The sequence below is a fragment of the Dasypus novemcinctus genome, chromosome 5, assembly GCF_030445035.2.
Source record: "Dasypus novemcinctus isolate mDasNov1 chromosome 5, mDasNov1.1.hap2, whole genome shotgun sequence".
Taxonomy (NCBI): Eukaryota; Metazoa; Chordata; class Mammalia; order Cingulata; family Dasypodidae; genus Dasypus; species Dasypus novemcinctus.
Window position 1 is genome coordinate 162752758 of NC_080677.1, and position 14933 is coordinate 162767690.

Sequence of the window (14933 nt, forward strand, 5' to 3'; positions counted from 1 at the left end):
ATAGACCTTAGAGTATTTCTCTGAGTCTCCATTTACTAATCTATTAAAAAAAAGGGGGGGAGGTAGGGAGGGAAGTGTGGCTCAAGCAGTTGAGTGCCCACCTCCCACCTGGGAGGTCTGGGGTTTGCATCCAGGTGCCTTCTGATAAAACAAAAACAAAACAAGCAAAACAAAAAAGAAAACCACTGAGCCACATCAGGTTCCCACATACACATGGGTCCTAGTTCAATCCCCGTACCTCAAAAAAAAAAAAAAAAAAAGGGGGGGGGCACCCATGAGCTTAATCGCAGATGCCCCTGCATCTAAGAAAAGCAGCTGGCACCCAGCAGGGCACTCACCAAACACTATCCCTCAGCTCTGCGCCTTTGGCTAGTGAGTATTCTGTCTATGCTACATTACATTAAATCAAAATTTACATTTCATATCATATGACTCGGGAAAAGTTAGCTTGTGATTAATTTGCTTTTAAATCCAAGGGGGAAAAAACTAGGAAATGGGAAACAATACAAAAAATTACTAAATTATTTAATAGAGAATCACTGGCATTCCCCAGTTCTCCAAAGACAGTTAACAACCAGGAAGAAACAAGGGGGCAAACAAAAACAATGAAAACCAATAACCTACATTTTGGATCAACTGTTACTAAAAGCAAACTAAAGTTCCTGGAGACTAAAAGCACAATACCAGGAAGTTTCCAAAATAATGGGAAATAGCCCAAACCATGACCTCTGCCCTTCCCCTTCTCCTGCTGCCCAGTCTCACCCCGCGTCCCCAGACCCTTCCTCCAATAGGGCTGTGCCCTGACCTTGACTCCAGAGGGGCACTTACACCCAGCACCGAGCGGCCAGAAGTGGGGAGGCGGCAGGAAGCCAGTCTCGAGCCTGCCCCTGCCTGTGCCGGGCCCTGGGTCCAGTCTTGTCTCCACTTTTACACCAAACATCTAAGACACTGTCACTTACAGGAAGTCAGTAAAATAGAAAATTCAAAGCTTAAATCCCATTACAAATGTGACTGTGATTTACTTTCTTTAAAGAGTATTCTGGCAGAATGTCTGGCAGTCCTGACATTTATATGGTATTACAAATATAATTCAGTTTAAAAAAATACTCTGGAGCAAAATACTAAAAATATCCCCAAATTATTTAGTCTGGGTCTAAAATTGAACAAATTAATGAAACAAAGCTTCTGGAAAGCACCAACTATTCTTCTGATTGGACTGTTAGGTACAACTTTTTAACTAAAATCTATTTTGATTTTGAAAATTGCTGAATTATGAAACAGTCTTCAAACTGTAGGGGCAAATTCAAAACTGATCTACTTAGAGGAGATAAAACTTGGCTTCGGTCCCTTTATGTTTAGAATATCCGCTGCTGAAACAACTTTTTAAGGAGAAATTATTCAGGGAATAATACATTTAATAAACAAACAGAAAAAGAGGCTGGAGAGAAGGCCTTGTCTGGGCGCGTCCACGTACCGTTACTTTCTGGCCGTCCCCGTGGATGGTGAGGAAGGGGTTGGTGGCAGCAGCGTGCAGGGGCGGGGCCGGGGCGCCGGCCGCCAGGAGGCTGTTGAGGGGGATGTGCGCGGGCGCCGGGAGCTGCAGCTGCTGCAGCTCGGGCTGGTGGTGCTGGTGCGGCTGCATGAGCTGGTACAGGAGGGCCTGGTGCTGCTCCTAGGAGAGAGCGGAGGGTGAGCGCCGTGCGGCCACTGCAGCCGCCGAGGCCGCCCAGGAGGCATTTTCTTGGCCCTGGTAGTGGGTGTTGATGTTAAGTCACATCAGTTACTGTGAAGGGAAACAGGCACCAGGCCTGGAACACCCGGCTGTGTGCTGGGCCACAACCGTTTCCTGGAGGACGTCACCGCCACCAGAGGACCTCTATTCAAACCAGGTTGTCCCCAGAGATCAAGGGGGACGCGCCCTGGGGCCGAATGCTCGGGCCCCACGGCCGTGAGGTCCTCCTCCCTTCGTACCCAGCTCTACTGCCCCCGCCTCCGTGAGTGCCAGCCTGGACCAGGCACTGTTCCACTTCGGCAGTGGAGACCCCACACCATGGAGGAGGGACAAGGAAACACGTGGTAGGAGAGAGCCAGGCATGCGGGGACCGGGAGGTGTGAGGGGCACCAGGTCAAGTGGGGTCCTCAGAGGAGGGGGTTAGCTGAGGGGAGTCGAGGGCCTCGGCAACAGGGACGTGGGGCTGCAGTGGGGCAGAAAGAGCAAGGTGGGATCAGGATGGCGGCCAGGAGCACGTGGCCTTGACTTAAAAGACAGAAAACTAAATGAAAATGCTTAACACCCTAAATGGGAGAGCTACAACTATATAAGGAAAAGAAAACTATGGAAATGCCTTCAGGACCTTGTAGTAGGCAATGATTTCTTAGACTTTATACAAAAAGCACAAAAAAGAAAAAAGATAAAATTGACTTTGTCAAAATTAAGTGATGTGCATCAAAGGATATTATCAAGGGAAGCAGATGTGACTCGAGCAATCAGGCTCCCGTCTATCACATAGAAGGTCCAGGGTTCGATGCCCAGGGCCTCCTTGTGAAGCTGTGAAGCTGGCACACACGGAGTGCTGGCCCACATGGAGAGCTGGTGCAGCAAGATGACACAGCAAAAAGAGACACAGCAGACCAAGGAGCTGAGGTGGCCCAACAAAATGATCACGATCTCTCCTACAAAAAAATGGCTGAGTGGGGGCAAAATCTTGCCTGAGTGAGCTGTTTTGGGAACCCACAGCAGGAGGCTACTTAACATTGATCCAGAGAGAACACAACAAAAAAAGTGACAGCTCAAGGTAACCTGGCCAGTCACACAGCCAGGGGAGAAAAACTCTTGAGAGGGAGAAGGGTTCTGGTGAAGGGTGGAGAGGAGTCCCACAAGTACAGGATCAATTATCTGGACCCCCTTTTTGAGCTTTTTAGGAGCACACCAGCTGGCTTGAGAAGAAAACAGAAAGAGGGGAGAAGCGAATCTGCTGGGGCAGCCTGATCTACCTAACCTCTGTGGGTTACGTCTGGGAGAAGGTGGAGCCAGGCGAGTAACTGATCCTGGGCAGCACACCTAAGGGAGGGGGACAGTAGGAAGTGCTTGCTAGGCTTCCAAGAGCATATTCAGGGTTCCCGGCAAGGTGTGGGTGCTCTCTCTCAGGGTGCTCTCTCTCAAAGACACTGAGAGTCATTGTTTTCTGTGGAGATTTGGTTCCCGAGGTCCCATTTGACTCTCGGAGGGGAGCTCACATCGGCTTCCTGCTGCCTGGGAGAGGGGAGTAAAGGAGAGGGAAGGGGAAGGGCGGATTCCCAATCAGTTTATTCAGTTGTGAAGAGTCTCTCCTGCCCCTGGAAGGGGACATTTTGGGGAGCAGGGTGACCCTGAAGGAGGTTTGTTCCAGTGGAGGAGTTCCAGCCTTGAATGCGCAAGGTCGCTGGCTCAGCCCACAGCTCCTCTTAGAGGAGGGACCCCTGGGATATTAGCTGACCCTCTGAGACAGGGAGAACACAGGCATTATCCTTGCATTAGCTTCCCTAGGTCTCTTACTTTCCCTAAGTAAGAGTTTAAGAGGGAAGTCTGGTTTTTTTATTGTTTGGTTGACTCCTTGCTTGAGGGCTTGTCTGTGTTTGTTTTTTTTCTTGTTATCTTGTCTTTCCTTCCTCCTCTTTATCCCCCCATCCCTTTTCTTTTTCTTTCTCCAATTAGGTGGTGCCCGCTTGTTTCTTGTTTGCTGTGCTTCCTTGTCCTGGATTTCCTCTTTTCTGTGTGTACTGATTTTGGCTACCAAGACTATATCTCCTTTCCTTCCCGCATCTTTCTACTTTCCATCTTCTGTTGCTGACCTTACATTTCACCTCTTTTTGTTTAGCCCCCAATTTTTCTGGCTTTTTAATTTCTAACACTTCCATTCTGTTTTCTATCTTTTATTAACTTTTTATGTTACTGTCCTTTTCTCTTTCCCTCTCTCCTAATCCTGCTAGCCTTCTAATTCATACCATACTCTTCTCCATATTCAGTTTCCCATTTCATTGTAGGTCCTCCACTTCCATAACTATACACTGCTTACCTGAGTTTAATATTTATTCTCCTAGGTCTTTTTTTTTTTTAAAGATTTATTTATTTATTTAATTTCCCCCCTCCCCTGGTTGTCTGTTCTTGGTGTCTATTTGCTGCGTCTTGTTTCTTTGTCCGCTTCTGTTGTCGTCAGCGGCACAGGAAGTGTGGGCGGCGCCATTCCTGGGCAGGCTGCTCTTTCTTTTCACGCTGGGCGGCTTTCCTCACGGGCGCACTCCTTGCGTGTGGGGCTCCCCCACGCGGGGGACACCGTTGCACTCCTTGCGCGCATCAGCACTGCGCATGGCCAGCTCCACACGGGTCAAGGAGGCCCGGGGTTTGAACCCGTGGACCTCCCATATGGTAGACGGACACCCTAACCACTGGGCCAAAGTCCGTTTCCCTCTCCTAGGTCTTATACGGTTCTTCTGCTAACATTTACTATCAATACTACTATTATACTTTTTCTTTTCATACCGCTTTTGATATCCCTAGCCCTAATCTTTTTCCAAGAAGAACAACAAAGCGTCAAAGAAAAAACTTAACACACACAAACAAACAGCAGCTGCAAAAACCCAAGACTAGAGGGAGAAGCTAATCAACTGAACAAACCCACCATGATAAAATGATGCCCAAACAGCAATAAAAAATTACAAACCATACCAATAATCAGGAAAACATGGCCCTGTCCAATGAACAAGTTAAAAACTAAGAAGAGGAGCAGAACATCAAACAACTAATCAGGGCTCTCCAAACAAATATCGTGGACGAACTTAATGAAGTGAATGAGGATATTAAGGTTATTAAGAAAACACTTGGAGAGCATACTGAAGAAACTGTAAATATTCACAAAAAGATAACGGATATGATGGTGATGAATGGAACAGTTCAAGAAATCAAAAATACACTCTCAGCAAATAACAGCAGATTTGAAGAAGCAGAGGAAAGAATTAGTGATGTGGAAGACAAAGACAGTACATCTGAAATCAAACAGACTGTAGAATTAATACACAAAAAGACAGAAAAAAGCCAGCAGGAACTTAGGGATTTGAATGACAACACAAAATGCACAAATATATACATTATAGGCATCCCAGAAAGAGAAGAGAAGGGAAGGGGGACAAAAGGAGCATTGGAGGAAATAATGGCAGAAAAACTTGCCAAACTTATTGAAAGAGATAGATGTACATGGCCAGGAAACACCACACACCCCAAACAGCACAAATCCCAACAGGCCCACCCCAAGACATATACTTGTCAAATTATCCAATGCTCAAGACAAAGAGAAAATACTGAAGGCAGCAAGAGAAAAGAGAACCATCATATACAAGGGAAGCTCAGTAAGATTAACTGCTGATTTCTCATTGGAAACCATGGAGGCAAGAAGGCAGTTGTATGACATAGTCAGGGTACTAAAAGAAAAGAATTTCCAGCCAAGAATACTCTATCCAGCAAAGCTGGCATTCAAATATGATGGAGAATTCAAAATATTCACAGATAAACAGAAACCAAGAGAATATGTCAATAAGATACCTGCCCTTCAGGAAATAATAAAGAGTTTTGCAGGAGGAAAGAAAAAAACCAGAGAGACAGACTTGGAGGAGAGTATAAGAACAACCAAAAAGACAAAAAGAAATAAAAACAACATATGACATACACAAATCCAAAGAAAATATGGCTGATGCAAGTAATTCCTTAAGAGTAACAACACTGAATGTTAATGGATTAAACTTACCTGTCAAGAGATGCAGATTGGCAGAATGGATAAGGAAATAAGACCCATCTATATGCTGTCTACAAGAAACCCACCTTAGACCCAATGATTCAAGGAGGTTCAAAGTGAATGGCTAGAAAACAATCTTACAAGCAAACAATAACCAAAAAAGGACAGGACTGGCTACATTAATATCAGACGAAATAGACTTTAAATGCAAAACTATTTTGAGAGACAAAGATGGACACTACCTATTAGTAAAAAGGATAATCTTTCAGGAAGAAAGAACAATCATAAACATGTATGCACGTAACCAAGGTGCCTCAAAATACATGAGGCAAACACTGGAAAAACTAAGTGGAGGAGTAGATACCTCTACAATTATAGTGGGGGACTTTAATGCAACATTATCACCATTAGACAGAACATCTCAACAGAGAATCAATAAACAAATACTTTGAGTAATATATTAGAGGATCTGGACTTAATAGACATATACAGAACACTACACTCACAAACAGTAGGATATACATTCTTCTCGAGTGCACAGGGATCATTCTCAAATATAGAGCACATGCTAGGCCACAGAGAAAGTCTCAGTGAATTCAGAAAGATTGAAATCATACAGAGTAATTTCTCTGACCACAGTGGAATGAAGCTGGAAATCTGCGAGGGCCGAGAACCAGATTAGGCACCAAGATATGGAAGTTAAGCAACACACTCTCAGACAAACAGTGGGTCAAGGAGGACAGCTCAAAAGAAATCAGTAATTACAGTGAAACTAATGAAAAAGACAACACAACCTATCAAAACTTACTGGATGCAGAAAAAGCTGTACTGAGAAGGAAATTCACGGCCATAAATTTATACATGAAAAAAGAAGAAAAGGCTGAAATTGAACACCTAACTGCACACTTGAAGGAATTAGTAAAAAAAAACAATAAACTAACCCCTAAGGAAGAAGAAAGAAATATCAAAGATCAGAGCAGAACTAAATGAAACAGAAAATAAGCACTAGAGAAAAATAAACAAAACAAAGAGCCGGTTCGTTGAGAAGATCAATAAAATTGACAAACCCTTCACTAGACTAACAGACAAAAAAAAGAGAAGATGCAAATATACAAAATAAGAAATGAGAAAGGGGATATCACCACTGACCCCTCAGAAATAAAGACTATCATAAGAGGATACTTTGAAAACCTATATGCCAACAAGAAGGACAATTTAGACTAAATGGACAAGTTCCTCTAAATGTAGCAATATAGGACATAAGCAGCCTACACTGACAAAATAAGAAATTGATCAGAGATATATTCACCAAATGCAATGAATGTCTCATGATGATGGAGGAGAATGTTGCTATGGGGGGAGTAGTGGGGTGAGGGGGTGGAGGGTATATGGGGACCTCATATTTTTCTAATGTAATATCAAAAAAATGAATAAAGACAAAAAAATGTGAAGGAAAAAAAAAAGAAATTGAAGCTCTCAACAAACCAATCACAAGAGATAGAATCAGTGATTAAAAACCTCCCAACTAAGAAGGGCCCCGGGCCAGATGGATTCATGGGTGAATTCTACCAAATATTCTGGAAAGAACTAACACCAATCTTGCTTAAACTCTTCCAAAAAATCTAAATAGAAGGAACATTGCCTAACTTATTCTATAATGCCAATATTACCCTAATACCAAAGCCAAACAAAGACAACACAAGAAAGGAAAATTACACACCAGTCTTTCTAATGAACCTAGATGCTAAAATCCTCAATAAAACATTTGCTAATCATATTCAATAACACATTTCAATATGTCTTTGGCTATTTGGGACCAGTATACACCATGACCAGGTAGGTCCATCCCTGGTATGCAAGGTTGGTTCAAAATAAGGAAATCAATCAATGTAATACACCACATAAACAGATTGAAAGATAAAAGCCGCACAATCATATCTATAGATGCAGAAAAATTATTTGGCAAAATACAGCACCCTTTCCTGATAAAAACATTGCAAAAGATAGGAATAGAAGCAAACTTTCTGAACATGATCAAGGGTATATGTGAAAAACCTACAGGTACCATCATTTACAAAGGTGAAATCCTAAAATCGTTCCCTCTAAGATCAGGAACGAGATAAGGATGCCCACTATCACCCATCCTATTTAACAGTGTGTTAGAAGTACTTGCTCAAGCACTGAGGCAAGAACTAGACATAAAAGGCATCCAAATTGGAAAAGAAGAAGTCAAAATTTCACTATTTGCAGATGACATGATCCTATACATAGAAAACCCTGAGAAATCTACAACAAAGCTTCTAAAACTTGTAAGTTCAGTAAAGTCATAGGTTATAAGATCAATGGGCAAAAATCAGTAGCATTTCTGTATACCAATAATGAGCAATCCGAGGAGGAAATCAAGAAAAAAACACCATTTACAACAGTAAATAAAAAAATCAAACACCTAGGAATAAATTTAACTAAAGATGTAAAAGACTTATACACAGAAAACTACACAACCCTGTTCAAGGAAATCAAAAAAGACTTAAATAAATGGAAAAATATTCCCTGTTCATGCATAGGAAGACTAAATATCATTAAGATGTCTATCCTACCAAAACTGAACTACAGATTTAATGCATTCCCAATAAAAATCAACATAGCATTTTTTACTGAATTGGAAAAACGATGAAATGTATTTGGAAGGGAAAGAAGCCCCAAATACCCAGACATATTGAAAAAGAAAAATGAAATCAGAGGAATCACACTACCTGACTTTAAAACATATTACAAAGCTATAGTGATCAAAATGGCATGGTATTAGCACAAGGACTGAAATATTGACCAATGGAACCAAGAGAGTTTGGATCCAGATCCTCGCATATACAGTCACCTTATATTCAACAAAGCCCACAAAGCCCACTCAACTGGGAGAGAATGGCCTCTTCAACAAATGATGCTTGGAGAACTGGATATCCATATGCAAAAGAATGAGAGAGGATCACCATCTCACACCTTATACAAAAATCAACTCAAGATAGATCAAAGATCTAAATATAAGCACCAAAACCATAAAGACTTTGGAAGATAATGTAGGGAAGCATCTACAGGACCTTGTACTAGGACATGGCTTCATGAACTTCACATCCAAAGCATGAGCAGCAAAAGAAATGATAAATGGGACCCCTCAAAATTAAAGCCTTTTGCATCTCAAAGGAGTTTGTCAAGGAAGTGAAGAAACAGCCTACCAATGAGAAAAAATACTTGGGCTTTTTACCAATATCCAGCACATATAAAGAAATCCTATACCTTGAAAATAAAAAGACAAACCATTTAAAAAATAAGCAAGAGATTTGAACAGATGCTTATCCAAAGAAGAAATACAAATGGCTAAAAAGCATATGAAAAGACACTTACCATCACTAGCTATATCAGGAAATGCAAATCAAAACTACAATGAGACACCATCTTACACCCATTAGACTGGTGGCTATTAAAAAAAACAGAGGACTGCAAGTGCTGGAGAGGATGTGGAGGAATGGGAGCCCTTATCCACTGCTGGTGGGAATGCAGAAAGATCCAGTCACTGTGGAGGAAAGTTTGGCAGTTCCTCAGAAAACTAGCTATAGATTTGCCACATGACCAGCAATCCCACTGCTGGGTATATATCCAGAAGAACTGAAAACAAGGACACAAACCAATATATGCACACTAATGTTCACAGCAGCAGCATTACACTATTGCCAAAGTTGGAATCAACCCAAATGCCCATTAACAGGTGAATGGATAAACAAAATGTGGTAAATACATACAATGGTATACTACTCAGCTGTAAGAAGGAATACAGAACTAACACATGGGATAACATGAATGAATCTTGAGGACCTTATGTTGAGAGAAACAAGCCACGCATTGAAGGACAAATCCTACATGACCTCTCTGATATCAATTAAGTAAATCAAGCTCTCTCAGAGAACCAGAGACTGGAAGACAAGCTTACATGAAAGGGGCAGGGCGGGGGTGGAGGAAGGATATGAACCATTGCCCACACAGGCAAAATCTATGATGAAGGGGAGGTTTAGTTGTGCAGTGAAGGGATAATAAGACGGGGCATAGGGATACTACTGGGTGAGGCTTTGCAGGCTTGAGGGGGGCCAGGGTTCGAGGACGGGTCAGATGGTCCACAGAATTGGGGGGAGGGTTTGGGGGGAGCAGGTGAACACTGGGAAACTGTTGGGTATGTGGGTGAAAGTATAATTCTGAGAAAACTCTTTAGAAAATATAATAAGGAAGGGTTACTGGTTTAAGGTGTTTGACGGGGGGGGGGGATCCAGCTCACGGTGCACCTGGGGCAGACTTTAGGGAGTGTGTGAGTGCTCATCTTGTTGAAGTGTGTTGTCATCAGTGGGTGGAGACCCATACAATGAGCGGGAAGGTGTTATACCCGCATCCTGGGCAGGCCTGATATTCTCAAACAGAGGGGAGGGGTCTCTGGAGAGCGTGGGTGGCTCCCAATGGGGGAGGACAGATTAGTGTGTCAAGCCCTCAGCATTGTTGCAAGTATCTAGGAATCTTGTCCTTCAAGCAGTGAAGCTTGGTGTCACTGTGGGTCCTGAGGGGAGGGGTGAGAGGAATTAATAGTTGGAAGGGGGGGTAACTGGGGGACCATGGAGGTTTCTACATGATCCTGCAATATTGGATGCAGGCCATGTTAAACTTCACCAAAAATTTATAAAAGTATATAGTCTAAAATGTAACCAAAAATTTGTAAAAGTGTACAATCTAAAACGTACACTATAATGGAACTATGGTTGGTAGCTATGTTTCAATATCTGTGTATCAGTTGCACGCAGCAAATGTTAACATCCACATGTAAAAAGATCGTTGTCAGGGAAGGGGGGAAAGGGTTTGATGTTGAGTATGTGGGAGTCCCCTCTACTCTATATGTGACTTTACTGTGACCTAAAACTTTTTGAGGACATTAAAAAAAAAAAAAAGGAATGTAGACACTGAGGAATAAATGGAAGAGATTTCCTTGCCACTGTACACACAGTGCAACACCTATTACAGTGATGAAAGGCAAAACATCCAAAAAAATTTTTACAGTATTTTTCATTTTTTTACTATCCCAATTTATTTTTTACTTTACCTTACTTTTCTAAATTATTATGTATTCTATTTCTAATCTTTAAATCTATCATTACTATTTCATTTTCCTATTAGCTGAATTTGGCAATATATTAGACTTCATTTTTGAAGTTTTGGATCACAGAGGGGTTCAACTATGGCAGAGGAAGAGCCTTGATGGGGGATGCATGGGTGGGAGGGCATTCTTCAGGGCATGCATATAGGGTATATAGAGATGTTCGGATGTTCATTGTGTATTAACATAATGGTTAGAGTTTTACACGACAACTGAGGGAGTGCTGAGTTCCCATTCCGGGAAACTCTGTCACACTATCCAATGGAGCAGCAACAATCCCCCAAGTGCAAGGGCAAAGACCAGTGAAGAAGGGTGGTCCAATGATAGGCCCTTGATACTGATTACTGTGTTAGGAACCTGTGTGCTTGAAATTTCAACTAGGCCTAGAGCTGCAGGGTACCTAAGAATTACCTCCTGAGAGCCTCCATGGGGCTCAAATGTGGCTACTTTCTAAGCCAAACTCAGCATGTAAATGCATTACCTTCCCCCTAGCATGGGATATGACTCCCAGCGATGAGCTTCTCTGGCGCCAAGGGATTTCTATCAAGCACCAGTGATGCAACTAGAAAAAGACATTGAATAAAAGGGGTAAACGGTAAAGACAAATGAGTTTATATGGCTAAGAGACTTCAAAGTGAGTCAGGAGGTCATCAGAGGGGCTGTGCTTATGCACATTTGGTGAGGAGGCAGAGAAGCTAGTACAGTGTCAGTGGGAACACAGCATGGCACAGCTGCTGCAGAAAACTGCTCAGCAGTCCCTAAAAAAAGTAATAGAATTACCATATGACCAGCAGTCCAGCTTCAAGGTATGTACACAAAAAAACTGAAAGCCAGGACTTGAACAGATATTTGCACACCAATGTTCACTGCAGCATTATTCACAATTGCCAATAAAGTGGAAGCTACCAAGTATCCATCAGGTTACTGGTTTAACAAAATGTGGTCTATAAAGACAGTGGATTATTATTCAGCTGGAAGAAGAAATGAAGTTATGAAAAATATTACATAACATGGATGAACCCTGAAGACATCAGGCTGAGTGAAATACATCAGACACAAAGGGACAGATATTCTGTGATTCCACTTATACAGGATACTTGGAATATGCAAACACTAGCAAGGGAAAGTCCAGTACAGGTTACTGAGGTCAGGATGGGAGGCATAATGAGAGCAGGGTTTCTGTCTGAGGTGATATGAAAGTTCTGGTAAGGGAAGGTGATGAGGGTAGTACAACAATGCAAATGTGATTAATCCCACTGAATGGAACGCTTGGGAGGGGTTGAGCTGGGAAAGTTTATGTTGTATAGGTTTCTATAATTTTAAAAAAAAGCAACTAAAGAAAAACTGGCAATTTAATGCAATATATGATTCTGAACTGAATATATTGAGGGAGGAGAAAAGGCCCCAAAGACATGAAAAACCTGGACTATAGACACTAAGCTCTATATCAGTGTGTTTCTTTTAAAGATTTATTTTATTTTAATTTATTTCTCTCCCCTTCCCTGTCCCCCCCCCCGCCAGCCACCCCAGTTGTCTGTTCTGTGTCCATTTGCTGCGTCGTCTTTGTCCGCTTCTGTTGTTGTCAGCGGCACGGGAATCTGTGTTTCTTTTTGTTGCGTTGTCTTGTTGTGTCAGCTCTCCGTGTGGGCAGCGCCATTCCTGGGCAGGCTGCACTTTCTTTCGTGCTGGGCGGCTCTCCTTAGGGGTACACTCCTTGCGCATGGGGCTCCCCTCCGCGGGGGACACCCCTGCATGGCAGGGCACTCCTTGCACGCATCAGCACTGTGCATGGGCCAGCTCCACACGGGTCAAGGAGGCCTGGAGTTTGAACCGTGGACCTCCCATGTGGTAGGCGGACACCCTATCCACTGGGCCAGGTCCGCTTCCCTATTTCAGTGTTAAACTACTTGAACTTGATTAACTGCACTTTAGGTGACTATAAGTGAATATCCTTCTTAGGAAATATACATGGAAGTATTATGTGTTCAATGAGCATGACGTCTGCAACCTATACGCAAACTGTTTAGAAAACTGATAGAAAGAGACTGACAAGATGGATAAAGAATGTTATGGCAAATGTGGCAAAATATTAAAAGTTGGTGGATCTGGGTATCGAGGGGGGAGGGGAATGATGGAGTTCTTTGGTTGGGTTTTGTATTATTTATTTCAAAATAAAATGTTAGGGGAAGAAAAGAAAGTGGGAGCCACTGGGAGACTGGGAGCAGAGGGTTATCAGCTCCGTTATCAGCATTTCTCCAGGTCTCAAAGTGGGCGGCAGAGGACAGCCAGCCCCCAGTGAGGAGCAGAGGCGAACCCACTTGACTCTCTAACCACATCTGGACTCAGACTCACAGTACACCACTACCTTGTCTCTATTTCCTTGAACATAAAAAAAACACCTCAAAACTTACTGTGTTCACAGGGTTCCTGTTTTCTCTCCAAAACCTGCTATCCCCTGTTCTTTTAAATCTCAGTAAAAGGCAATATCCAATTGCTCGTATGTACAACAAACAAGTCTTACTGGTTCTATCTTCAAAATATACCTCAATTCCAAACAGTCCTCAGTGACGTCAAAAATCTCCCCGTCACCACTCCCAAAACACAAGGACACAACAACAGCCAGATTACGCTTTTGAAAATGTGTATTATGTCACTACTCTACACACACACATACCCATTTAAAATAATCTTCAAAAATAAAAGTGGGGATAGAGGAAATAAGATAAACAAAACAGGAATGACAATAAAGCTAGGTGACAGAATGAAAGCTCATGGTACTTTAGTACTCTAAGCTTTCTACCTTTGGTATGCCTGAAAGTTTCCACAATAAAAAGATCTAAAGAAAAAAAAAAAAAAAACATACCAGTAGCTTTCCACCACACTTAGAACTCACTTTAAACACATAAACCCTATCTAAAATGGCCTTCCCACTGCCCATCCCTCCAGCCACAGTGCCCATGTATTCATAATCCCTCCCTCCCACCACAATGAAGCTCCATTAAAATAACTTTTTTGTCTTTTTCACTGCTTCACCCATCCCCAGAGTCAGCGACACGGCCATGGGCCTCGTAGCAGCATTGGAGAAAAAAGGAATGAAGGAATGAGACTGTGCCAAATGTCAAGAAAAACTATTTTTTGATTAGGCATTCAATATTGTTATTTCACAAAGGAGTAATCTATACCCACACTGAATATCTATAGCAACTTAGATCACTTGCTCTTCCTAATAACAATCAATCAATAAATAATAAAAATCAAATTTTTATCAAAAGGATGAACTTACTGGTGTGAGCTGCTGCGAGTTTAACAACTGCTGAAATTGCTGTTGATGAAGAAGTATTTGTCTTTGCTGGTCAGAAAGTAATCCTAGTCCTGAGGCACTGCAAAATGATTGAAATTCTTACTTTCTACTATATTCCTTTCAGGACATGTTTTTTTTTTTTTAAATATAAAATGATGGGCGACTTTTCAATTTGATGTTTAATAAATTAGCAAGTTTTTAATCATAACACTTTTTGAAAGCAATGATGTACAGAAATTTTTCCTTATTTCTACATATGTATTAGTTTATCTAAGAGAATTCACATTGTAAAGAAATGTTTTTTTCTTTTCTATTAAAAATGTACATGCGTTTTCAACAACTACAGGTGATAATTTATTTTTAGTTATTCTAGGATAACTTAAAAGCACACTAAACAGCACATTTAAAAAGGGAGAAAAAACACAAATATGCTACTAACTGATTTGACCTAACCTTTAGTAATGGTCCCAATGATCAGTAAAATGAAGCTCCAATAAAAAGCAAGCCAGAAGAAATAGCTTGCAGTTGTCTACTGCATATCCATTCAAAATTACATACTTTCAAAAAGTATGTTTAATAGCAACATGGCTTTAGTTCCTTAATTTTGAGCACATATTCAAATGAATTCTAGTACAATCAAATAGTTTAAGTTTCACTTCCTAGAAACTCAAGGTAAATACCT

General features: G+C 41.7%; 1 protein-coding gene across 12 annotated transcripts in view; it reads right to left on the minus strand.

The window, feature by feature from the left end:
* The window catches only part of MLLT10 (MLLT10 histone lysine methyltransferase DOT1L cofactor), a 215788-nt gene that overhangs the window by 2019 nt on the left and 198836 nt on the right, over window positions 1–14933 (minus strand). For all 12 annotated transcript variants that reach the window (XM_058297876.2, XM_058297875.2, XM_058297874.2 and 9 more), the window contains 2 exons: window positions 14234–14330; window positions 1475–1672 (listed from right to left, as the gene is read on the minus strand). In XM_058297876.2, coding sequence (XP_058153859.1) covers window positions 1475–1672; window positions 14234–14330 — 295 coding nt within the window. The remainder of the gene's footprint in view (window positions 1–1474; window positions 1673–14233; window positions 14331–14933) is intronic.